The sequence below is a fragment of the Rhinolophus sinicus genome, chromosome 15 (genome assembly GCF_057876585.1).
Source record: "Rhinolophus sinicus isolate RSI-liver-muscle chromosome 15, RSI-T2T, whole genome shotgun sequence".
Classification (NCBI taxonomy): domain Eukaryota; kingdom Metazoa; phylum Chordata; class Mammalia; order Chiroptera; family Rhinolophidae; genus Rhinolophus; species Rhinolophus sinicus.
The window spans coordinates 102,269,993-102,295,389 of NC_142515.1; the positions used below are offsets into that span (position 1 = coordinate 102,269,993).

Genomic DNA, 25,397 nt, shown 5'->3' on the forward strand with positions numbered 1-25,397 from the left:
ATAGGTTTTAAGGAAAAGGCTTTCAAATCAACAAAAATTATAAATACAATAATGCAAAGTCATTTTTCAGGATAGTTACACATCTTCTCTCATTCTATCCTGAGTATAAAAGTTCCCTTCACCATACTCCTTCTTGTACTTTTCCTATAATGAAATGCATATATAAAGGTTCTCTGAATGATATATTACTGGTTTATAATCTAGATATAATAGTTTCCATCAGAACAAAAATGTAATATGACTTTTATAAGAAAACAATATGACCCTTTGATAAAATTTCCTCTTTATAAAAATGGGACAGAAGAGGTAACCATATCCTTGAAAAGTGTTAATTTTTATTGTTTTTGATCAAATTATCTCCAGTTACACGATAAATACCACACACTGTACATGAATGAGTTAATAACTCTGATTAGAGAGTTTGTTAGCTGCAGAATTGGACTAAAGATAATATAAGGAGAAATAAGTTGTTAAAATCATGCATAAATATTTAAATACATTTTCAGCATAATTTCCTAAAAAAATATGACATCATCTGGACAGGAAGACATATAGACATCAGACTCAGGAAGACATGTTTTAAATATACAGAAAAATAATTAACACCATAAAATAGCAATACTTTTTTTGGTAGTCTTTCAAACATCTTGGGTCACTAATAATAAATCACTATATATGATATTAAGATGGTAGTACATTGAAAAAATATGGCACATTTTCTTTTCCTTTTGTTTTCCACAGCATATCATATAATGTTCAAAGAATGGCAGGCTATTCACTCTTCCCCCCGCCCAGTATTATCATCAATCATGTATTAAAATACAAATTTAAGGAACGACCATTACACAATACATAGAGATGAAAGTGCAAAATTACTCAAACATCTTCAAACACAATCTTACATCCAGAGTCTTTCCTGGCCTTTAATCCACAGCTCCTTACCTATTCATTTACAGTAACAAGCCAGGCTGGATAATGTGTGGTTGCCTGAAGCCACCTTTGCTAAAATTACCCTAAAACAACTTAAATCATTACATTTTTATTATAGTTTTACTATATAAATATAAATTATATTTAGCTGATGTTTTGTTTATTTTTAATTCACATTACTTTGCAGGGGTTTGTATAATATCTTCATATCCTGAAATGCATAAATACGTAATTTAAAATTATTGCTAAGTTATAGGAAAACATTTAAAGTTAATGTAAATAATTTACATATAAATTTTTATCAATAACTATTTCTTTAGACACTTTTATATTTCATTATCTTATAATCCTGAAAATATATCCTCATTGTTTAACACTTAAAGTGCATTTATGAATGACTTAAGTAAAAATAAAGCTAGTGAAAAGGGATTGAAAAGGATATTGATTGAACTAAACATAGGCAGCAGATATGAAAAAAATACATGATGTGCTGTGTTAAGGGAGTGGAGTAATTTGGAATTTATGAAGTAAAAGTCATTTCTTGATGAAGATAAACTTTTTATTTATTTTTTAAAATAATTTAGAGCTATGTCACAATGGAACAGGCTGCCCTCAAAGTAATAAGCTACCTGTTGCTCTAAGAGTTTTAGGAGAATGTGGATAATTTTGTAGCAGGAATGTAAGCGTGAAGATTCTGTCATTGAACTGAGACACCTCAAAAATTTCTTTTAACTCTAAGGATATAAATAAGGGACAGGTCAGTGAATTCGAAGGAAAAAAGTGATACAATTTTCAGAGTTAAATCGAGTCTTATCAGGCCATAGGTTTTTGTATGTTCATGTCAATTGTTCTCACTTGTGGAACTTTGTCAATAATCAGAAGTTCATGTCTTACTCCAAAGATACTGAATTCAGCACTTAGAGCAGTTTCAGGTACATAGAAGGTGCTCAACAAATATTTGTTTAATTGTTGATTGAATCCTGTTGAACATTAGCATGTATATATTTTTTAAAGTGCATAAAGACTTCTGATGGACAGTGTTCAGAACCACTCTTTTAAAAGTCATACTCCACCACCTTTGAAATTCTCTTCTTATTTTGCTTATGTGTAAACCATAAAAAATACTGAGCAAACTGCCTACAACACTACAAAATCATCCAATATTATTAGTTATTAGTAGTTGTCTTTTGGAAGAACTGTTTGACAGTATGTTGTCATTCTCCAAAGACAGCCCAAGTATTTTAGTATTCTATTGTGAATGGTTGGAAAAAAATTTGGTCCATATAGCTTTGTTCATGTGCTGTTGAGGCAAAATATGGTTTCGTAACTAAGAGAGGGCCAAATCAAGCGACTGCACTGCTCAATTTCCCAGTTATCTTGCAAAGCATATCACAGAATTATGGAGCTTTGTCCAGAAAAGCTAACTTCCTTTGCATTTTCAATTTGAAGGAATTTATCCCATTAACAGCATGTAATTTTAAGTGTGTATGCGTGAATATGTGTGTGTGTGTGTGTGTGTGTGTGTGTGTGTGTGTGTGTGTGTGTGTGTGTAAGAGAGGGAAAAGGAAAGCGATGAAGGCAGATTAAGATGGAAAGTGTAGAAGAGAAAAACAAGTAAGAAGATCCTAGCTACTAGCTCAGGATTTCTCTATCTTTTGGCCTAATTTCTGGGAGAAGCTTCTCCAGAATATTTTCCCTCCCCAATTATTTTTAAATCCTAGGAAGTTATATATTATGCATAGGCTCTAAGTATCTATGTTATGGAAGAATATGCATACCTTTACTTTTTAAGTATTTAGACTAACAACTGTTTTCCTATGGAAATTCACTTTTTAGTATCAGTAAGTTTTTAAAGAGGAATGGGGGCTGGGATTAAAGTTTAATTTTAAAGTTTATTAAATTAATACAATTCCTAGTGCAGCTGCCTATTTATTCATGAAGAGTTTATATAACAATGAAAATAAACTAGGATTGCTATGTTTACCCCTCTTTTTAGTACATGGACAAGAAAAAGAAAAGCAATGTATCTGCTAAGAAAGACATCTCTTAGAAAGGAATAAAGTGCAACTGGTATTATGGGTATTTCATTTGCACTCAATCAAGAAGGGACCTGTGTGTGTGTGTGTGTGTGTGTGTGTATGTGTGTGTGTGTGTACTGTATTTTCTAAAATATTGTATTAAAAAGCACCAGATTGTCTTATAGCTACAAGGTGTAATTCTTATCGTTTTTAGCATCCCTTTAAAATGTCAAAATGATAAGTTGATCAACTTCAAGGTCTAAAATACGTCATAGAAACTAGAGAGAATGTGTGCCTAGTTAAAGGTTATTATGCTATGATCATTGAGATGGACACGACTATTCCTGCAGGGCTATGAATGGCATTGTGGCCCCAAATTGAGGAGGCAGGAAAGAATTATAAAGGAATTGTGGAGAAGAAGACTTGTCATTTTATTCAACATTTTACTATTGTCATTGACTGTCATTTTATTCAACATTTCAGTCTTTTATAGAATTCTAATCTTCAAGGCCATACCTTTCCACTGACCACTATTCAGACAGGTTCAGTAAAAGAAAGTAGTCTTGTCAAAATTCTTTGAAAAACTACAGCAGAAAGTCCTTTAATTTTGCTTGAGTAGATCAAACAATTTTGGATACAGTTTTAAGAGATATGAAAATTTGTCAGAAAAAAAAATTGGGTGGTTTTTCTCAACTATATTCTTTTCTGAAATGCACACGAAGCCAGGAACTGACAGTGCAAGTTAAATTTATAGTCAGAGCTGATTGTGCTAAAAGTTTCAAAACCTCTATAATAGCATGTCACTTGGTCCAGAAGTCAAACATAAGCAATAAAATTATCTAGTTCAAAAACTGAATACCCAAAAATTAACAAGAAAGATGTAGTTATCATAACTGGGTTTAAATCAAAAGACAAGCTTGCAATTATAAATAAAGATGAAAACAATATTCTCTGAGTCACTAAGAGAATTTCTGACTAATCCCCTCAATAAACTAAGATAATTATTAGTTTAAAGGTTCTATTTCCATTTACTATATTTGCCTTGAATAGACTGGTAAAACTAAAATGCCTTGTGGGTAGAAACCTAACTTATTCTCTTAATGTGTTTTAGTCAAGTCCATTATTTCATAGTCTTTGCCTTGTCAGCATTAATGAACACTGATGAGCTATGAATATGTTCATGCTGTGTACTTGGAATGGCTTGCTTTTCTTACTAGTTCACCATCAACTAGATGAGAAATACAGATGGTATGTGCTGATAAAGTTTGAGAGTTTTTGCTATTATCTATGTTGCAAAGTATGTCAAATCTATTTTGGAATGGGAGATGCAACCTCAAAGGTGGTTAGTGATTGATTGGTGTAAAGACTGTGGGATATTTTCATTCTCAGAATTTCTTTCTTAGAGTCATTGTTAGGGGACACCTGTGAATTTCAATATTGCCGATTTCCTATATTCAATATTGAGAGTACTTTCTACTTTTAATATTGGCCAATCCCACATTCCCTTGAGTCCATTTCATGGAATGTGTACTTTATAGATGAAAGGAAAATTTAGCTGCCAATATAATATTCAGTTCTCCAAAGTGACTAGCAAGTTGAGGTATATCATGTTAAGAATAGAAAAGTGTGGTTTTTTTAAATGGGATGAAAGACATTCAGAAAAGGAGATAGCATGGAAGACACCCCCATTTTTCTCTTAAAACCATAACTACTTAAATGCACGGAGTGCTAAAGTGGTTAACAACTTGTGCTCTTCTGTGAAACATGTTGGCTCATTTTTATCACATTATTTTTTCTAAAATTCCATTACCTTTCATAAGATCCTGGGAATTCATAAACCCAACATATGCATTTTGGGGATATATAAATTTTAAAGCATTTATCATTCAAAATTAAGGTAAAGATATTAGAATATGTCCATAGAATAGAAATTGATTATAGAATAAGGAGTCATAATGACCCCTTAAATATAGCAACTAGGAGTTGGATGGGCCCTCCAGGTGAGTAATTGTCATGGAGAAACATCCAGAAAGGCTGAAGATATTTTAAAGACTCTGTCTCACTTCTACAATTTCTTTCTGGAATCTATTTTAAGTTATAAAAAAAAAAGTTCTAGGTCCCCACTATAGTTGAACGCCAATTCTAATGATTGGGAAAGAAAGAGAAGGGTGGTACATATATGCTAACATACAAGGTTTCCTAAAAATTCATATACCATGGAACCCTAGAATTCAATGGCTGAGATAGGTAATTATTTTAGAAAGTGAAATAAACTTCATGTACTATACAAAAATTACAAACTTTCTAATGTGGCTATTTCAAAATATTTCAGAATATCCATATTAGAATTGTAACTTATGTGTAGCTAGTTAGTGTATATGGACACATTTTTATTTTCTCACCATTGACAATTTCCTGGTTGGTTTAATTTGAAATATTAGGGCTTATTGAGGCAAATACTACTTCAAGATGCTAATTACAATGTAATTTTCCAGTTTTAAAGCATCTATATGTGTTCATTAGAGGGGATACATTCTTTAAAACATTTGAGATTTAGCCATATTTGCCGTGTCACTGTTGCTGTACCAATGAAGGCTGTCAGAGTATTTTCTTACCATAGTAAGACAATGATAAGAATACATACATGAGTAAAGCATAAAACTTTTGGAATAGACAGATTTCTACCATACCAATGCCCCTGCTGACAAGTTGTCTCACGGCTAGTATTTTTACGTTCCAAATTTCAGGTTTAAGAAAGAGATATTTTTAATATTCTCAAATATGAAAACAAGTGATGTCTGTGAACTTTTTGGGGGACATACTCGTAAGTTCGCTCTATTTCCGTTTGCTTCTGGCAGAATTCACTCAATTTCAGTAATGATGAAGAACTTTTGAAATAAGATATGTGACTTATGGAAAAATGTATTCAAGTATTTCAGAAACAATAAGGCAGCGCAGTTTTTCATTACTTCAAACCACCCAGTTTATCCTCCAAGAACACAAACAACTATCTCACTCTAATCTACCTTTAGTACAAGAATACATTTTCATGATTTTGGGTCATACACACCAAATGAAGAAGCATATGTTTAACTTTTGGGTGCACAGACCTCAAGATAAGTAAAGTACTTAGTAATTACTTCTTTCAGTGGTTGCATTTACGTTTAATGACAAATATGATGATTGTTTTTCCTAACAGTATTTTAAATTTTTATAAAGGAGGGAAATTTTATCTTTTAATAGCAAAAAATGCTCACTATACATTATTTTTTAAAAAGTTATTTTTAAAAACTATGGTTAGATAGACCAAAGTTCAGTAACATTGAGAAATTTTGAGTTTTAAATGGCAGTTCTTGCTTTTAGTTTGAGGTGGATAAAGGTCAGAAAAGATTACCATCTGGTTCGAGAACTGGCTTATATTTCCCTCTTAAATCTGAGTCAATCGTTACCTTAGTGTTTAAACCTTTCTCTGGCAATAATTTGGTACATTGAGTTTCCACTTAGTGAATCTGACCAATAATTACACATATCTAAAAAGCATGCTAGGGCTTTTTAAAATACAACATTAATGATTAAAAAATAATGCAAAAAATAGCAAAACTGAAAAAAGAAACAGAGTCTGGTTCAATTTAACCAAGAACTCTATCACATATTTAATTACACTTAATTACTCTGCACAAATGAGTTCATGCCCCATTTTAGTTGAAATAATTCCATGGGGTTACTGATATAGTTTAAGTAAAAATTGTATTTAAAATTATTCACATCTAGTGAATGGTTTATATATTGAAATCACTGATTCAGAAATATAAAAACAATCAATCCTCACTTTATAGAAATGACTTATTTATATAATTTAAAATTAAAATCTTCCCGCCTAACATTTGGAGCTAAGAGTTTGAACTCATATAATTTTGATGGGAAAACTGTTCTTATTAAAAAATCTTTCATAAGTCCATTTTTATTTCCGTTAAATTATTATCAAAATGTAAATACTATAATCCTGTTGAATTTTAAAGTCTCATTCTCAGTTAAAATATAAAAGTCTTACTGAACTTTGTTCAATTATATCAAAACATTAAACATAATTATGTACAGATAATTAAGCAGCTATTAAAAATCTAATAAAACAAGGGTGCTGGTTTGAATTTTTCAGTTTAGCAATAATTAAAAATACATAGCTGTAACGCTTATTTAAACACAATAATGTTGTTTTCAGTATTTCCACTTCCATTCATAGACATATATAAAGTTAAGAAAAGTAGATATTTTATATAACATGTTCTCTTAAGCCATTCACTTTAAATTTCCAAAGAGGGAAATTGAGGATTTTAAAACATTAAATTTAGTATAAAATACAAGTTTTTTATTTTAATCTTCTAATTTGAATATGTTTCATTCTTATATAAGTTGGTCCAATAGTATTTGTATATATAGTTCTCTATTAATTGATTTGAGTTTTCCACTGAATTAACTGATTATTTTTCTATTTTGTAACTACAGTATAAGAAAATATTTTAAAGCCTCAAGGTATTGATCTTTTTTAATCTTCAACAGTTCTCCTTTTTCCTTTTATAAAGTTTATTGTGCAAATTTCACTGTTGTAAGATTTAATGTTATTGAATTAAAAATCAAGAAATCCAAAGTAGTTTTCACATGTACTATTATGTGATATTATATAACATACAAACACATTGGCAGTAATACTTCCACTTATGTGATTTACTGTGAAAGAGCAGATACTCTAAAATTAATATGAAATAGAATGTCCACTTTATACATATATATATATATATATATATATATATATATATATATATATATATGTTGTATCCATTAAAAGAGTTTTAATCTGCCTCAGGACTTTGCACAGCAAATCATAATAATACCTTACTCTATGCTATTTTAATACAATGGTCATCATTGACACCACATACACACATACACACACAAACACACGCGCACACACACCTACAGCAAAGACACTTACTTTTGAATTGACTGTACTTGATGTCCCCAAAGACTTAATCTTACTGCTGATGAACATCCTCATGTCTAAGAATTTTATAGATAACCCAGTAGAAAATATTAAAAATCAAAAAGGCTAATGGGAAGCAGGCTCTGGAGATGGTATCGATCTTCTTGGCCCTGTCGACAAAGACCTTCCTCATTTCATCAGGGCTTTTCGGCATCACCTGGACAGGATGGTTTGGGCCCTTGGGGGTCACACCGTCTTTTGCTTGCAGACACGGTCCCATTCCATAGGCTGCAAAGCTGAATCGACTTTCCCTTACCTCATCATCCTGTCAATAAGAAAAACATAAGAAAACACTTTAGTCATAGAAGAGAGCATATATAGCAGGCATTTCAGAATGATAACTTAAGCTTTATTATGATAAATGGTAACATTATTATAATGAACAGATAATTTAAGCCTATAAAGATGAGTTGCTTTTTTCCCATTTAAGTGTTATTTATTGATTCCGCTGCATCAAATACATATGACCATTAAGAACTATGAAACTTTCAAATGGAAAAACTAAACATTCTGGCATTTTCTATGTATTTCTAGATACCTAAATAAACTGAGAAAGAAATAAACCTATCAGGATAAGATGTAATATACTAAATTTTTATAACTATGTGTCTAAATGGGTAAATATATGATGTTAAAGTGGAAAATAACAGGATAATTGACTAAATGTTTCTTTTTCATGGAGGCAAGTATTTTAATGCTAATTTCCTACAACTTTACATTACTTTGTTGGAAAATACAGTCTAGCTCAACAACACTGCTTGATTTTTGTTATTCTCACTTAATGTTACATTTATGTTTTACACTAACCTATTTGGAAGACTTTTAAGATAGCTATATATTCTGGTTTATGTGCAATTTCTTTTCAAGTGCAATGGTTTAGTTGAAATTATGAGTAAAATTTGGCAAAACTTTATTTCACGTTAAAGAAAATTGTAAATTATATTCTAAAAAGTATTGTTACTTTTCCCTTAAATGTTACAAATGGAAGAGAATTCTCTATATATGCACTTGAAAAGAAAAGCAAAATTGAAAGTAAAATTAATTAATAAAAATATGATAAATGAAAAGTGTTCATGATAGGAAAATAAGGTATTTAATAATTTATAATAAAATTCATTAATGAATAATTTAACAAATTTATTTAGAATGTAACAGTAGATGGCTGCCAATTAATTAGATTTGTTTTGCTATAGAATTGAAAGTTTAAAAGATGACATCTTACAAATTTGTTATAGCTCTCCTCTTATGAAAATAATTTTTGATGGTAATATAAGAAGTAAAGGTAATTAAGGGCTCAACTCTTGAAAAATTATTTTGAGTTTGTGAAAGTAGAAGCTTAATGAACAGTATATTACAAAATATAAAAGTAAAAAATAAAAATTAAAAGTGTATTCTAAAAATGAGAAGATGATCAAAGTTGATGTATTAATGTATAAAATAGGTTTCTGGTAAATTACAAAGTAAGGCAATTCCACCTGAAAACAAAAATATATAATTATTGGAAAATATCTCAACTGTAAGATGTATAAGCAATTGAATTTTGAGGAAACAAGTATGACATGAAAGCTGATGATCCAAATTATATGTAACTACTGTTGTAATCGTGCAAAAAATTGGAAATTGATTTGCCAATAGTCTTTAATAAGAATGTATATTTATACTGTCAATTTCTTTAGCTTCGATGGAAATGTTAAGGCTAAATTATTGTTTGCTTTGAATTTTCTATATCTTGAAAAAAAAGTGAATATACTAAGAATTAAACTGTTCTGAAATAGTATCCTTATAATTTAGTAAAGTCTGCTGGTGGTGTATTCCAGAAGGAAAACTTAGGTCGCTTGCGTAATTTGTACAATTTTTGTGTGCAAACTAGCTGGATGCTGAAATATAAAATAGCCTTTTAAACCACTTCAACCCATGTGTTTTAAAAAATCCATCTCAAAATTGGACAAAACATAATTTCTCAATGAGCATTTACAATGAGGTATTGACATATTAGTTGAACCAAGCTGCTGTGTTTAGTAAAGCAGTATCCATTGACTATCTTTCTTTTTTCCAGTTTTATTGAGAAATAATTGATATATATCACTGTATAAGTTTAAGCTATACAGCAAGATGGTTTGACTTACATATATTGTAAAATGATTACGGTAGATTTAGTTAACATCCATCATCTCTTATAGATAAAATAATAAGAAAAAATGTTTTCCTTATGATGAGAACTCTTAGGATTCTACTCTCTTAACCACTTTCCTAATTACCATATAGCAGTATTAACTAGTCATCATGTTGTACGTCACATGTCTAGTACTTATTTATCTTATAACTGGAAGTTTGTACCTTTTAATCACCTTCCTCCATTGATTACCTTTCTAACCATCTATTCTAGAGAACTTACTATTTTTAAACCTTTAGAGAGCCCCCGACCTCAAAACAGAGACAATCATTTTAAGATTTAACATATTTAGTGAACCGTATTTTTCTCAACTATCTTTCCACATAACTGACTGTGAGTAAAGGGTTAATATTAGGCCTGGGCTGTTTCAGGACTGCTGAGAATGACTTCTGATTTCTTCCAGCATCACTTCCTTGAAAACAGCAGAGTTAAGCTAAACGTGGAATGTAGAGTTTGATTCAATTACTGTGAAGGAGGGCACCTGCACTGGGGGAAGCTGGGCAGTGGCCTGAAGGTCTTTGCCTACATGACCAGATGGTATACAAGTTTGGTGGAAAATAAGGGCTGTGGCTTCTGTGTGTCAAGGTGATCACAAATGCCTTGATGTTTGTCTGTGGCAGCTGTATGTACATGTCTGAGTAGATGAGGGGCAAAAGAAGGTGTGCTCTTGAGTAACTGCCAGGCCTCCCGATGAACGGAAGATGCTGTGTTTGATGTGACGCCTGTCTCACATGCTGCTGTAGGACTGAATAAGCGTTACATTAAGTTAAAACTTGCTGTGCCTGAAGGGTCTGGTTGACAATTTGAACCCAAAATCTCAACGGTGGTGACAGAAGCTGACCTGGCTTTCAGATCATTTCAGACTAAATATGACCAAAATTTCTGGGAGGGGATTTTGGTAAGAACATGACACGGGCCTACCCTGGGTTTGAGGTAGCAAAACTCTGGGGATAAATCTTCCTATCGGAATAAGAATGATGCACACATTACTTGTTAAATTGGCAGATGGGTCATCTGATGGGTGATCAATAAGATAAAACCAAGGGGAAAGTGGCTTAAGGTACAATTAATTCCTTGTCTCCTATTAATTATCTGTGAAGCTGAATCCACTTGGGGAAAGAGAAAAAAGAGTAAGTAAAGCAAGCACTGTGCTGATGATGAAAACAAAAGTCCAGTTGGGGCTTAAAAGGACATTGCACTTAATCTTGATATCATGTCTCTGTAACTCCAGGTAAATGTCACTGAAGGCTAGTAACTATCCTGCAGCTCTATCCAATAGAAATATAATTTGAGCCACAAATGAAAGCCATGTGTGTAATTTTTAATTTAAATTTTCTATTAGCTATAGCTTAACAAGTTAAAAGAAACAGGCACAATTAATTTTAGTAACATATTTTTCTTTAACTCAATATGTCCTCTCAATTAAACTTTTACTGAAAGTAAAAGTTCAAGAGATGTTTTACATTCTTTATTTCCTACTAAGTCCTTGAAGTCAGTGCACATTTTAACGCACCTCAATTCAGACTCCATATTTCTAGGGTTCAATAGCCACATGTGGCTTGCAGCTACCATACTGAAGAAAGCAATTACAACATAAAGGAGCTGGGTCTTTCTCCATGCTTTCCAGGATCTTTAGGTAAATTGACCTAGGAACTGATCTCTTTTTTTTTTTTTGCATGCCACAGCATGAAAACTAATGTTCAGTGTGAATACTAACTCCTAACTTGCTGCAATGTTACCTTTCAGGAGTTATTGGCAGGCATATAATCAATCACCCTTTTGGAGTGGGTGAAGCCCAGAGTGGTATGAATCTATGTTGAGAAAAGGGAGCTGCCTGGTTCTCTCACTTCTGTGAAATGAAACAGCCCTTTAGAAGAAGTAACTATGTTAAGGGGAGTAGCAAACCTAGGCTGGCCATCTGATAATGAGGTTCATTTTTATGAACCTCCCCAAACCATATCCTCTGACCTAATCTCTGTGATTAGGACAGTCCCTCAGGCGTGGGTTCCCATGTGGCTCTCCTTTTGGGAAGGCAGGAGGGTATATTTAATTCATGGTTACATTTGCTTTTGCAGCTGCCATGCTGGGTTTTCCAGATGGAAAATAATATATGTATGGGCTATTCAGAAGAAAGGTCATGGCCAGAGGCGAATTTATTAGCTCTCTTTAGGTGGTTTTTGAGACACAGAAGAAAATTGACAGGATTCCTCTTAAAGATTTCCTGGCACATTATCACCAGCTGGGAGGAAGGAAATCTGTTCCAGTTCCGGCAGCTGCTTCCCTTAAGGACCCCTGTTAAGTCTGCTGCTTTCATCTCAGAAGTTAAGTCCAATGATGCCAATGGGGAATGGAAACAAAAGGCACTGTTCCAAGGCCATGCTATGGTTCAAGTTGAATGGCCTGGGATGTGAACATAGCTTTTTGGGATTACTGGACGCCAGCATACAATGTATGCTAGTACACTGCTGGAGAATGAGAAGACAACAAAGAGAAGCTGATGGGGCAGAGAAGGAGGCATGGCATGCTGGGTAGCAGGTATCATTCATAGTAAAAACCACAGAAAGGAAAATAAGGGACTAAGAAATCTCCAGTAGGTGGCATCACCTTTGGCTAAATGTACAATCAGAAAGGATGTGACACATGAGTGAATGATCTTGCCATTTCTGGCTTGAGCCTAATCTTAGGTAGTTGTTCCTTGAGCCTAATCTTGGGTAGCCCAGTAGCCCAGTAGTAATCAGATGTACTAAAATGAGAGCCCTTAGAATTGCCTAAACTTTCCTCTGTAGGTAAACGATTAAATGGTACAAAAGTCCAGGCAGATAAAGGAAACTCTCAGTTCTGATTAAATGAACAGTGGCAGCAGAGGTGCTAGTCTCTCATTAATTTTCTCTAGAACAGTCCTGTCTGGCCATGGATGAAACTAAATGGGTGCTGCAGGGTGACAGCTGACTACTTGGGTTCACTAAAGAAGTCCTCCAACAGCCTCTACCACAAAAGACAGGGAAGACTCTTCAGGAGTTTCAGAAGGACAAAGGAGGCCAGTATGCTTTGACAGACTTGGCTAAGGCTTTCCTTTTAATCCCAATCTAAAAACAATCAAACGCAGTGTGCTTGGTTGTGGGGTAGACACCACTATAACCTTAACTGTTATCCCTTAGAGAAACCTGAATTCTCTAGCATATTGCCACAACCTGGAAACAGTTTGATCCAGATCATTGTCAAAAGTAAGTTGGTTAATAATAAGTGATAGTTTCCCTCTCTGAGGAGAAAGTCAAGGGCGGGTTTGGGAACTGCAGTGGCCCATGTGACGGTCAAAGTGGTTAACCTAGAAAAAATTCCGTGCCCAGTCACATTAATCCAGTTTTTGGAAATAATCTGGGCAAACTACTAGAGACAATTCACAAACAATAAAGGGCAAACTGCTGTCTCTTCTGGATCCCACTATGGGAAAAACAGCTTGTAGCACTATTTTGAAATCTGGCAGAGACATTTTGGATTTCTGTTGGCCACATTACGTAAAGTGACTGGAAGACAGACTGACTTTGAAAGGGGAACAAGGGCAAACGGTGAGAGATCTGAGGCAGACAATAGCCCAAGCTGCCTCTCCAAGGCCTTGAAATTCATATACTGCAAAGGTGTTGGCTACTGAAACACATGTAGACTGGAGTTTCTGGAAAAGCTCAATAGTGGCTCCCTAAGGTAGCTGCTAGGATTCTTGACTAGAAAACTCTCGGATGCTGTGAGCAGGTATAATCTATTTGAATGATGCTACTGGCATTTTTTTGTGCTCTGGTAGAAACAGTCCCCCAAGCTGAAGGAATCTGAAGGGCATCAGACTATATTTAGGCCCAAGATATCTACCTACCATATCATAGGCTTTGTCAAGAAGGCATTCCAACTTCAGTTCCCTGAGAAAATTAAAATGATATATCCAAGAACAAGCTAAGGGGAATACCTTGGGCAAAGTACATCATATTCATGAAAAGGTAGCCTATCTGACAATGGACCAGTGAATGGAATCTCCTGTTGAGGTACAAGAGTGGTCTGAACCTCATTATTCTCTTTCCACTGAGGCAAAAACACGCCACCTTTTTCACCTGGAAAGTCCCATATGGAAGGTCAGGACTCAAACCAAACCTGCATTGGGACAAGTGACTGTAATTGAAGAAAGCAAGTTGACACAATGGGCTGACTTGAGAACAGTGTATGTGGCAGTATCAAAATAGTTGATCCTTGCTCACAGAGCAATATTTGGACATTCAAAGACTCCTGGTCCTGAGCCAGTGGCCTGGCCTTATGGTCAGGCAAATGGGTACTTGTTAAATGGACAATTAAGAACATCCCAGGGTAGGAGATACAATTCCTTATAGAAATACCAGGGTGGAATTAAATTAGGTCATGTAATGCCTGCCCACCAAGTTACTGGCTCAGAAGGGGACTAGCGTGCCAAAGCAGGTGTCTGGGACTGGCCATGGATGTAGCCATGGTGATGTCTAGGACATGCAGTAATGGACAGAACTTTAGCATATTCCTCTGTTGCCTGATGAAGCCATTGATGTGGTAAGAGCTTGTCTTGAATATTAACAAGAGGAAAAAATGCTTGAAAATTGCCTTTGGGTTGAATCTCCCAATGACAAGCAATCACACATAGCTAGCAGATGGGTTACATAGTCTTTGCCCATGGCTCCTAGAGGACTTAATGGATTTTGGCAGAAATAGACAGCTAGTCCATCTTGGGCTTTGTTTACACTGTAACAAAAGCCACAGCTGAAAATACCATTAATGGCTTGGAACAAGGCATTTTTACATCAGTTTGGGCCCCTGGAATAGATCTCATCGGACAAAGGAACTCATTTAAACATAGCCGGTGTACAAAATGGCCCAAGAGTACAACATAGGAAGAGCATATCATATCAAATTGGAATGAGCAATTAAACATTTATTGCAAAAGACAGGATGACAAGGAAATGAGAGTTGGCTGACTCCCGGGATGAGTGTACATGAGTGAGTGGTTCTGAGTGAGAGTCTGTAGGAATGCCATCGACAGGTTTCTGGTTTCTGGGGGTGACCATGTGGTGGCTGGGAACCATGCTATGACATAACTCTGTCCTTCCCACTTCGTAAGGTTTTCTTTTGTGTTACCTGATACAATGGTTCTGGGACTATGATTACATTTGCATTTTCTAGCTTTAGGGATCATTGCTGCTCATGATACTATATCTATTTCTTTAAATTAGGAAGCCATTCCTGCCCTGTGCAAGTGAGGGAACAAAAAGCCCTGTGGGCTTGAGAGCTACTAGGCCACGCAATTAAATGAAGGTAATTTATCTGCTGTCTCTCTTGCCTTTTATTTTTCTAAAAAGTTAAGTACAGAGGATGCTAAAAAAAATGTATATACATTTTAAGAAAGGGAAAACCTATTAAAATTGTAATAATATATACCGATAACAAAAGATGAATACAAACCACGTTTGACTTCCACAATTACAAGAGGTGCTCAAAGTGGTTACCATCAGCATCCAGACACTTCTGATTACGGCGAACAACTGCTTGAGCAACGTTGACCAAAGTGTCCACTTGTATTTTTTAACACCAGTATATAACATACGAGACCAAAGTTTATATCTGTCTTGGAAGTATGATTGTCTCCTTAAACTTGTAATCAGAGCTAGGGTGCTGTACTGAACAAAACTAGTTCACGTTTGGATATTGGTGTTAATAGAAAAATGACACATTTGAACAATTTAAACTTAACCATCTTTCTATAGCATTGGTCCATAATAGAAGCTGGCAACAATTTGTAAAATTACGATCCTTCTATGTGCACGCACTAATGGTAGTCTAGGTGAGGACAATGTTTATTGCACTGTGGTCCACTTAACACCTGTCTTGGGATCACTGGGAGAGATTGCTGAGACCCAATTTTCTAGATCTCAACTGCAGAGGTTCCTACTCCTTAGCATTTAGGCTGTCCCTGTAATCTGCATATCCAATGAGGTCTGTTGGCGATTATAATACACAGTCAAATTGTAGAAACAAAAGTTTCCGAGAGGCACAGTGCAGCTATTCTAGTCAGCTTGAATTTATTATGATGTAACATTTTTTTGAATTCCTCTAACACTTTTAATTTTACATTTTAAGTGGAAGTTTATGAAAACACACCCTGTAATGACTTCTGGTTAGTATTGATCTATTATTTTTTAATGATTCCTGGTTTTAAGTAAGGTTGTTTCTAAGTAAGGCTATATGTATGAGTAAGACTATCTATACAACTTGTATCTTTATGCTTTTTAACATTTACTACAGAACATAGGCATATGTTAGAAAACAGACTTTGGATAATGACGTTATATCGTGTGATTTAATGCATTATTGTTTTCAAAAGCATCTGGAATATGGTTTCACTTACAAATTCATCACCAATGGCTTTCCTCTTAATTGTAGAGTTGAAGAAACGGAAACTTTTAATTTCAATAAAAACACATCCCTCATTAAAATGTTTTGCTCAAATATTTATTTCCTGGCAATGGTAATAGAAAACAAGGTGTTGAGGAATACTTATGTTCTCAAAAATGGAAATAAATTGGGTATCTGCATTATAAAAAAATATGTGTGTGGGATAGAAAATAGTTTTCAAACATTTTATGTAGTCATAAATATATTAGGTGGTCCAAATTTAAAATGTGAGTCCAGATTGACATCCAAATTGCAAATGTTTTATTATAGTCAAGGAATTCAATGGCTTCATCATTTATTGCCAGGAGTCTGGATAGTCTTAATTACTTAACTCTGATTCTCAGTTTCTAGTTCTAGGAAAGAAGATGATAGCACTACCTAGCAGGGATTTTTTTTGTTGTTTTGTTTTTTTGGGGGGGAGGTTGAGATAAAATTTATAAAACTGATAAGGTACTCAAATTGCTGCTATTGTATTATTAATATATTATTTGTTATAACTGTATTATGATGGAAATTGCATAACACAGGATATGAAAAAATTATGAACACTGACTTGAACCATTGTACTGTTAGATATTTTAAATCCACATAAACTAAACTAGCACTAAAGTGCTACGTAAAATAGGCCTACCCAGTTGCTTACTCCGCAGGTAGCCTTGTACTTGTGTCTCACTGAAAATTAGCCAACAGCGTAAAACTAAAAACAGCACTTTGACCCTCTCAGCCTCACATTTAATATTATCACACTAGATGGGATTTGCTATGTGACTGTTAGGATTCTGAGCAAATCTAATTTCTGCAATCAAGGAGTCTTTAGTGTTGTCACTATGTTCCATGAAACAGCACAAATATTTTAGGTGTGTCCATAAGATGAGGTACGTGGAGTCATCTCACTTCTTCAGAAATAGAGTCTCAGCTCTATTAGACAAGACTCTAGTTTGTACCGAGGCAGTTAGAGGATGAGAGAGAACAAGGACCTCTGGACCTCAAAAAGGTCATGTGACTTTTTTTTTTTTTTTAAAGACTGGCCTATTGAGATCTTTTTGAAAGCCTGCACTTAAAATAATAATTTTAAACATGGTTGAAGCTTTTCTAGTAGCTCATCATTAATATTAGATTACTATATTAACAATTAAATTATTTTGTGACTAAACTAATTTCTCTGCTTTGTAATTCAGTGATAAACTTATCCAGTATTTACATATGTTTCAATGTGCAGTGATATTCTTTATTCCAATTAGCACTCAAATATTTCTTTGAGATAATTAATTTTCTAGAGATATTTTCAGCTTGAGTTTCCAATGAACTGAAGGCCAAGAAACCAAGGTGTTTAGATAAACATCTAAAACTTAACACTATGTGTTAGCCAATATTTCACGTTCATAAAATTAAGGCACTTTACAACTCAAATTTAGGTATTAATTAAAGTCAAATAGAATAAACTTAAAATGAGTTAAAGAACATGGCTGATTAAAATGGTAAAATTGAAGACATAGTTTAATTTCCCCACAAGTTAATCCTCCTTAACATACTTCAATGAAGTTAGAAGGGTAGGCAATGAAGAATGTAAAAAGTCATTTATTTAGTGTACAATTCTTTCTACAGGAGGATCCCTTTTCACTAAATTTGGAAATGAGAGAAATGTTTCAGTAAGCATCAATACTGTACTGTGAAACATTCTAAGTGCTTTCCATTTTATTTAGTGAATTATACCAAAGACTAACTCATGTAATATGCATATTATAACTAGTAGTATTAGAAATAGATTGAAAATCTAAGTGTAGATATAGTCATTCAGTTGAATTGCTTAATACATCTTTATCATCAAACATAATATACATATGAGATAAGAATTTCCTATGCTCTTCTTAGTCATCAAAAATGACCAAAAAACAAATTCTTATTTGGGATTGGAAGTGGCGAAAGCATGAAGATTATCAGCAAGTAGTAACAAAACATTGAGTGTCTAAAAGAGAGTTAATGATTATATGAATTGCTGTGAGATACTGCAGCATTAAATATGTCATTTTTATCCAAATGTTTCTTCCCTGGTAGGTACCTTAGGGATGTTTTTCATACAATCAAGTTGTTAACTAAATTACCCCAAAGCGCTTTTTGTGTAAATAATTTTCTGTAACTTTTAATTGCCAAATAGGAAAGTAACAGATGGAGGAAGCGTGAATTGCTATTTATTTCCAGTTACATGATTTCATAGTGTGTGAGTATTGAAAAAAAAATTACTAATAACATAATGGCTTATTTTTTGTTGGGAGAAATCACCATCACTTAGAAAAGTCTAAAGTAAGATGAAATACATGCATGATTTAAAATTGTTTTTCTAAAATAAATATTCACCTAAAATAAAATATTTAGTTTAATACATCTATATACATTTCTATATCATTTAAAATGGAAGGCTTAAAAGAATGCGATTATAGATGAGGTTAAAAATACTTCAGAGTTTCACATCAGTTGTCAATATAAAATTCTTTAAAATCTAGCTCCCAGGAGAATTTGGCTTTTATTATAGATGATACATGAATTTATTATGAATTAGCCAAGTTTATGCTTGGCATATTGAATTTAGATTCAGAAATGGTTTGAAGATTTCTGAATGGTACAATGTAAGCTTAAAAAATGAATGTTTTTGGGGCCGGCCCGGTGATGCAGGTGGTTGGAGCACCGAGCTCCTAAACAACAGCTCTCCCTGTAGCTGGGTTGCCGTGAGCAGCCAGAGGTTGGCGTAAGTGGCCAACAGCCAGCAAGAGCTGCCTAGAGCAGCTGTGAGTGTCCTACACAACTAAACTAAGAAACAAAGGCTTGAACCAGAGTGGGGTGGGGGCAGGCAGAAGAAGGGGGGAGAAATGAATGTTTTAGATGAAATACTATGAAAATGTAATACATATATTTTAGGGGATTGATGAGAAATCAGTGAAATAATTTAAAAATATCTATATATCCCTTTCTAGCATATGCTAGATTATTTCAGTGACAACTCATAATTATGCAGTGATATAAATAATATAATAGACAACATGTAAAAAACTACTGTAAATCTATTTTAGTTAACTTTGAGATGGAACTCACTATAAAGCCTATGAAATCAGACTAAGTGGATATATAACTTTATTGAATATTATTTTCCTAAACAGATATTTTAGAGACAATATAGCTCTAAAAAAATAGCTGTGTCTAACTTAAACTCTAAATATCTGTTTTCAAGAAATAATGAAATTCTTACAACTCTTGTTTTACTTGAGAGAATGAAATTTCTAATCCCTGTGTATCAGTCATTGAAAATTAATTTGGTTTGAAATTATTTGGAAACTACTTGTCTTCCTTTAAAGAAATTTGTAGGCAATAATAGAGCTATTAAAAAAATATTTTATACTCTAGAATATAGACTAAATTGACTTAGAATGAAAACTTTATTAAACAATTTAGTGTATATGGGTGCCGTATTGTTTTCAAACATGGAGGCTCATCCCTTCAACCAAAATAGTATACATGTATATCTGTATTAGTCTTAAGACTGTAGAGCTGACAAAATGCACAGGGCAGAAAAAACAATTATTTGTTATTCTTAGAAGTTACCTTGAGTTATTTTTGAAATAAGACAGCATGTAAATACATAAGTAAATAAAATAATAAGTTTTTGTACAGATAGTCAAAATGCAGTCAACGATATATTTATTTTAAAAAAGAGAACTATTGTACCAAACAAAACAAACTTGGAAATTATTTTTTAAATCTAGAACTAATGGTCCATGCTTATTTCATTTGTGTACACAAATAATAATTAATATACAATAATAAGTAGAAAGATAGAAGTACTAGAATACTGTGTGAATGTGTTTTCTCTCAGCAAACCATTGCATCATTATGTTGTATTGCAATGCAGAAGAAATTCCATGAAATGTACTTGAAGCAATCCCAAATCATACATATCTTTCAACAAGTCACATATGTTCAGAATATTTTGGCATGTCTTTATAACCCTCCAGGACTAACATAATGGTATCATACATGGAAAGAGCAACTTCTAACCAAAATACTTTCATGTCATGCATATACGCACTCATACGCAGCACTGGGGATAAGCAGCTATGACCAGGCACTGTGGATAATGTACACACGGCAGGCTACGACAGTGTGAGGTGGGGAAATTTGCACACAAGAGCAAATTTTATTCTTTCACAATAGACAAAAAGTTCACTTGTACCTTCATAGAGGAAAGAGGTATAAAAGATTGTCTGCAACACCAATGCCAACGCTGAACCACGTTAAAACTTCCCTAGGAATAATATTTATATCATTGTAAATTCCCCTGTTGTGTCAAACTTTCTATGAAGCTATTTTACCTTGCCTATTCTTCCAAATTAGAGTTCCAAGAAAAACTCATGTAAACCAGTACTAATGAAAAGAAAGGACATTGGGTTGGCATTTAGACTCATTTTGATTATGTTGATTTAAAGATTTGAATTGATCAGATTGTTTCCAAACAAACCACATAATTTTTTTAAATGATGAATTCAATCAGCCCAGAGAGCTATTAGGTTGATGAAAATAGTCTTTTAAAAGTTAAAGATCAATCCCAAATTTACATGATGATTAGAATATTATAAAAATTAATGGAACGTATATTATTTTTAATGAATGTATTTGCAAATTGTATTGCTTCTTTTTTAAAAAATAAGTCATTACTGACTGTTACTGAGGTAAACCTGATTTTTCATCAGAGTTCTTTTTGCATTGTTTTGTAAAGCAATGTTTAATTAAATACGTATGTTTTATACTGAAACTCCTATAAGTATTAACTGTTTAGTTACTGGAAATTTAAATATACAGCTCTCCCAAAGAGACTACTATCTATGATTAGGTAGATTCAATGCAATTGAAATTTTTTTAAAAAATTACAGTTAAGATTATCAAATAAAGGTAATTGGATCATGTAAAAAAAATTTTCAGGGAAAAAAATGAAAGAGAAGTGGCTAACTATGTCAGGAATAAATATGCAATTTTATTAGAAAAGAAAAATAGCCAAGTGATTATATATTATAGTAAAAGAAAACAATAAATACTTTAAAATAATACTGGGTCTAGATATCTACTATGAAATTGAGGTTACTTTAACATTCATCTAACATTATGTCTCTTCTGAACTGAGGTGTGCAGTAGAATCACTTGGGGAGGTGTTTTTAAATACACTTTTCTCCAGAAATTTTAGTGTAGTAGATTGGACTGTTTGTATATGGCTTCCCAGCCTAAATTCTTGGCTTTGGTGCATTTAAATTCAGTCACTAAATTTGGACATGTGTCCTTGTGATCTCTTTCTAATCAACCATTTCGAAGGCTGCCACTATCGAAACCAAAATTAGTCGTTTACTATAAAGAATCTCAACATATCTTAACATCAGAACAAATTCTAAAGATACCTAGGCTGGACAAAGCTTTTTATTTTTGCCTTATTTTTAGTTTATTTTCCAGTAAGAGGGGCTGCTTTTAGAATTTGTTTGTATAAACGAATTTCCCATTTATTTTGAAATTAATTTTATCAAAGCATATGATTATTTCTTCTATGAAGATTACAGTAAGATATATGTGATATTTCTGTTTAATATATACTTATTTTTGATCAATCAAATAACTTGGTTAATAATATGAAGGATAACACTTAAATATCCTTTTACGGAGTAAGGGAAAATAAATGGAGTTGTGAGAAAAAGAGGGTATCCTTAGCTGGAGTGGGATGATGGTGGTTTGAACTTAAATATGCAAGGGCTGTGTTTCCCCACCAGACACTGCCTTGGTGCAGAATGTGCTGTCTGCTTTTGTTCTGATGACCACATTCCTCTACTTAGAGTTAAGAAAGTGAATTTACCGTGTCTGAGAAACGGTAAAACTTCTCCAATGCAAAAGCTTCTGTCTGTGGGAAGGTAAAGTGGACCAAGAGGGATTGAGAAACCAGAGAATCAAGGCATATATGATTAAATATAATTGCACAATTGGTTTTAATTGCATATATCATTTCAACACACATATGTATCAATTAACAGATTTTCGCATATGCAAGGTATCCACTCCCCAAAGTATGCAATGAACTAAAAAAAGCCTGAATTTTTTTCCTGCACTAAATCTTAATTACAACAAATATTGTATTTATTGCATTTCAAATAGTGATCAGAAAATAATAAGATATTATTACTATTTGTGCATTTCTACCTTTTCCTAGAGTGCCAGTCACTACCAAAATTAATCTTGCTGTCATTCTATGAGCTAAAGAAGAAGGAGCATCAAATATTTGTATCCCAATACTCTTAACAGGTGGTAAAACTTAATAAAGAGTTGTTTTGCTAAAGATTTTTTTTGAAGGAGGGAACAGACTTCAGCACGTAAACTAGAGTCTATTACGTTACCCACTGGATATCGTAACTATTGTGTGAGAAAATGTCTGAGCTCTCAGCCCCCACGGGGACACCACAGGTATAATACTTTTCATTTCTAGTGTTTTCAGCACATGATTGATATGCCTCTAGAAAGAGAACAGTAGAGAAGTAAAAAATAAATGTGAAAAAGCAAACCAAAGTGAGAGAGAAATAAGTATTGCCTTATTTCTTATTAGTGATAATAAGGAAAAATTGGCTTTACCAGTCATTAAGGAGAGAGAATGACAAGAGCTTCACCACTGTGATACAGAATTTTTTGTGCTGTTATAGTGTTTCAGCCAGTGCCAGGTATCATAAGAGAAAGGGGGAGCAAGTAGGCAATCAGGGAGGCAAAAAGAAGGGGAAGAAAAAGAGAGAAAGGGAGAGTGAGGAAGAATGAGAAAAGTATAAGGAAACCAACCTACAGAGGTGAGGTCAGGGGAAAGAGATTTTAAAAAGTTTATCTCCCATCAAAATATGTTTTAATGTACAAATATATGCTTTTATTTTCATAAAAATCTGATCAAATGCAAGCTCTAGCATCGTTTTTTATCCAATGCGTCATCCAGAGTATAACAACACTCATGTCCCTTCCATGCTACACTGAATTGGGTATTTATTGGAGTAGGTAATGATTCCAGGGAGTTGTTTAAACATAATTGAATAACTTATTGCTTTAGAAGATGATTAATACTGAGTAGGCTCAGCAGTGAGAGATCAGGACTTAGTGCTTTAAAATGTTTTATATCTATAAATCACAGTCAATAATTCAGAAACCATAAGGAATCCTTTAAAAAATTAAACCCTTAAAAATGCACACTCTGTAAACCAGACTATTAATTTTAGGATTTGAGTATGTTTTGACTTCACTATTCCAGTATATTGGATTCTGGCCACGGTTTCTCCTGTTGTACACATCTTTGATGTTTAGTGCTTAAGAATCCATTTGCTTTGAAAATATCAGCTGGCACATTCACATTAAAAGAAGTAAAATCATAGATATGCTAGTCAGTAGAAACTCTCCCTTACAGAAAAGGAAAGGGGTTGATTAAAACTATCAGCATGTAAAGAGAGAGAACATTGCAAATCTTAACAGAGGGGAACAACCCCATTCTTTACATCCATTTCCAATTAGAGATTACTTCAATTTCCTGTGGTCTCCCAATAATGTTCTACATAACATTTCTTCTGGATTTCGTTTTTCAGTTGATAGCAAGGCAAAAGTACTACCTTGTTGTGTTTCCCATGGGGATTCAGAAGAAATGTCTTAAAATATGAAAGAATGCATAAAGAAGATGCCACATAGCTTCACATCAACATAATACACAGGTAATATGTGATGGAAAATTAAAGGAATTAGTTTGAAAACAGAAACTGTAATAGTTATATTGCATGACTATGTCAAGTAACACCATTAGAAACATTCTAACATTATAAATAAGAAATAACATATTTTTGTCAATTGCAAAAAAATTGTGTCTTCCAGGAAGTACATTAAAAAGATGTTGATAAAGCTCTCATGTCCCCAGATATGCTGTGTACAGTATAGCTAGATATCACCATTTTCCCCCGATGCTATTTTTGACAATTTTAATTTCAGTTGGAAAAAACCAAAGGAACATCATATCATTTAGTCCCCAGTCTCCATTTCCTCTCTGTACATCCTATTAAATATAAGAAATTCACTTCCCAGTGAAAACTGGTATCCCAGTGAACCCAGTGCATTTAATCGTTTACCTTATTCTTTCTCTTTCGTCGAAATCGCAGAAGTTCCTTGTGTTGTCTTGATACAAAATTTACAGCTGCATATTCCAAAAGTGCTGAAAACACAAAAAGGAGGCATACTGCCATCCAAATGTCAATAGCTTTGACATATGAAACCTAGTTGAGAGAGAAAGAGAAAGCAAGCAAATTGACTTGTGTTGTTACTTCCATTGAGGACAAAACTGAATATCTGATTCTAAATTATACCATTACGTACCAGGTTGGGGGGGGGGGGGGAAGCAAATGCTACCAATATATCTTTTCACTTGAGAATTTTTCAGTAATTAATTTTGCAAGTTTTATATATTAGTCATACATTAAAATTTGTGTATCTTTTGCCATTTTAAAAAAATGAAACACTAGACCAAAAACATATGATGAAAGAAAAAATAAGATCAAATATCATTTTACCTTCAGGGTAATATAGTATAATACTTGAAAAGTATAAAGTAACATTGAAATATAGATAATGCCATTGACCTTTCAGCTCCATATTTTCTTCATTAAAAAAGGTGTTTTATTTTGAAGTAATTTTAATCTTACAAATGTTACAAGAACAGTAAAAAGAACTCCCACGTTCTGCAGTTAACATT

General features: G+C 33.4%; 1 protein-coding gene across 3 annotated transcripts in view; it reads right to left on the reverse strand.

Moving 5' to 3' along the window:
- Positions 1-315: 315 nt before the first annotated feature.
- The window catches only part of GLRA3 (glycine receptor alpha 3), a 150,813-nt gene continuing 125,731 nt past the window's right edge, over positions 316-25,397 (reverse strand). For 2 of the 3 annotated variants that reach the window (XM_088792540.1, XM_019733096.3), the window contains 2 exons: positions 24,778-24,921; positions 316-8,251 (listed from right to left, as the gene is read on the reverse strand). In XM_088792540.1, coding sequence (XP_088648666.1) covers positions 7,979-8,251; positions 24,778-24,921 — 417 coding nt within the window. In that variant the 3' untranslated portion in view covers positions 316-7,978. Of the gene's footprint in view, positions 8,252-22,496; positions 22,542-24,777; positions 24,922-25,397 lie in introns of all 3 variants that reach the window. The other variant, XM_019733097.3, reaches the window with a different exon arrangement.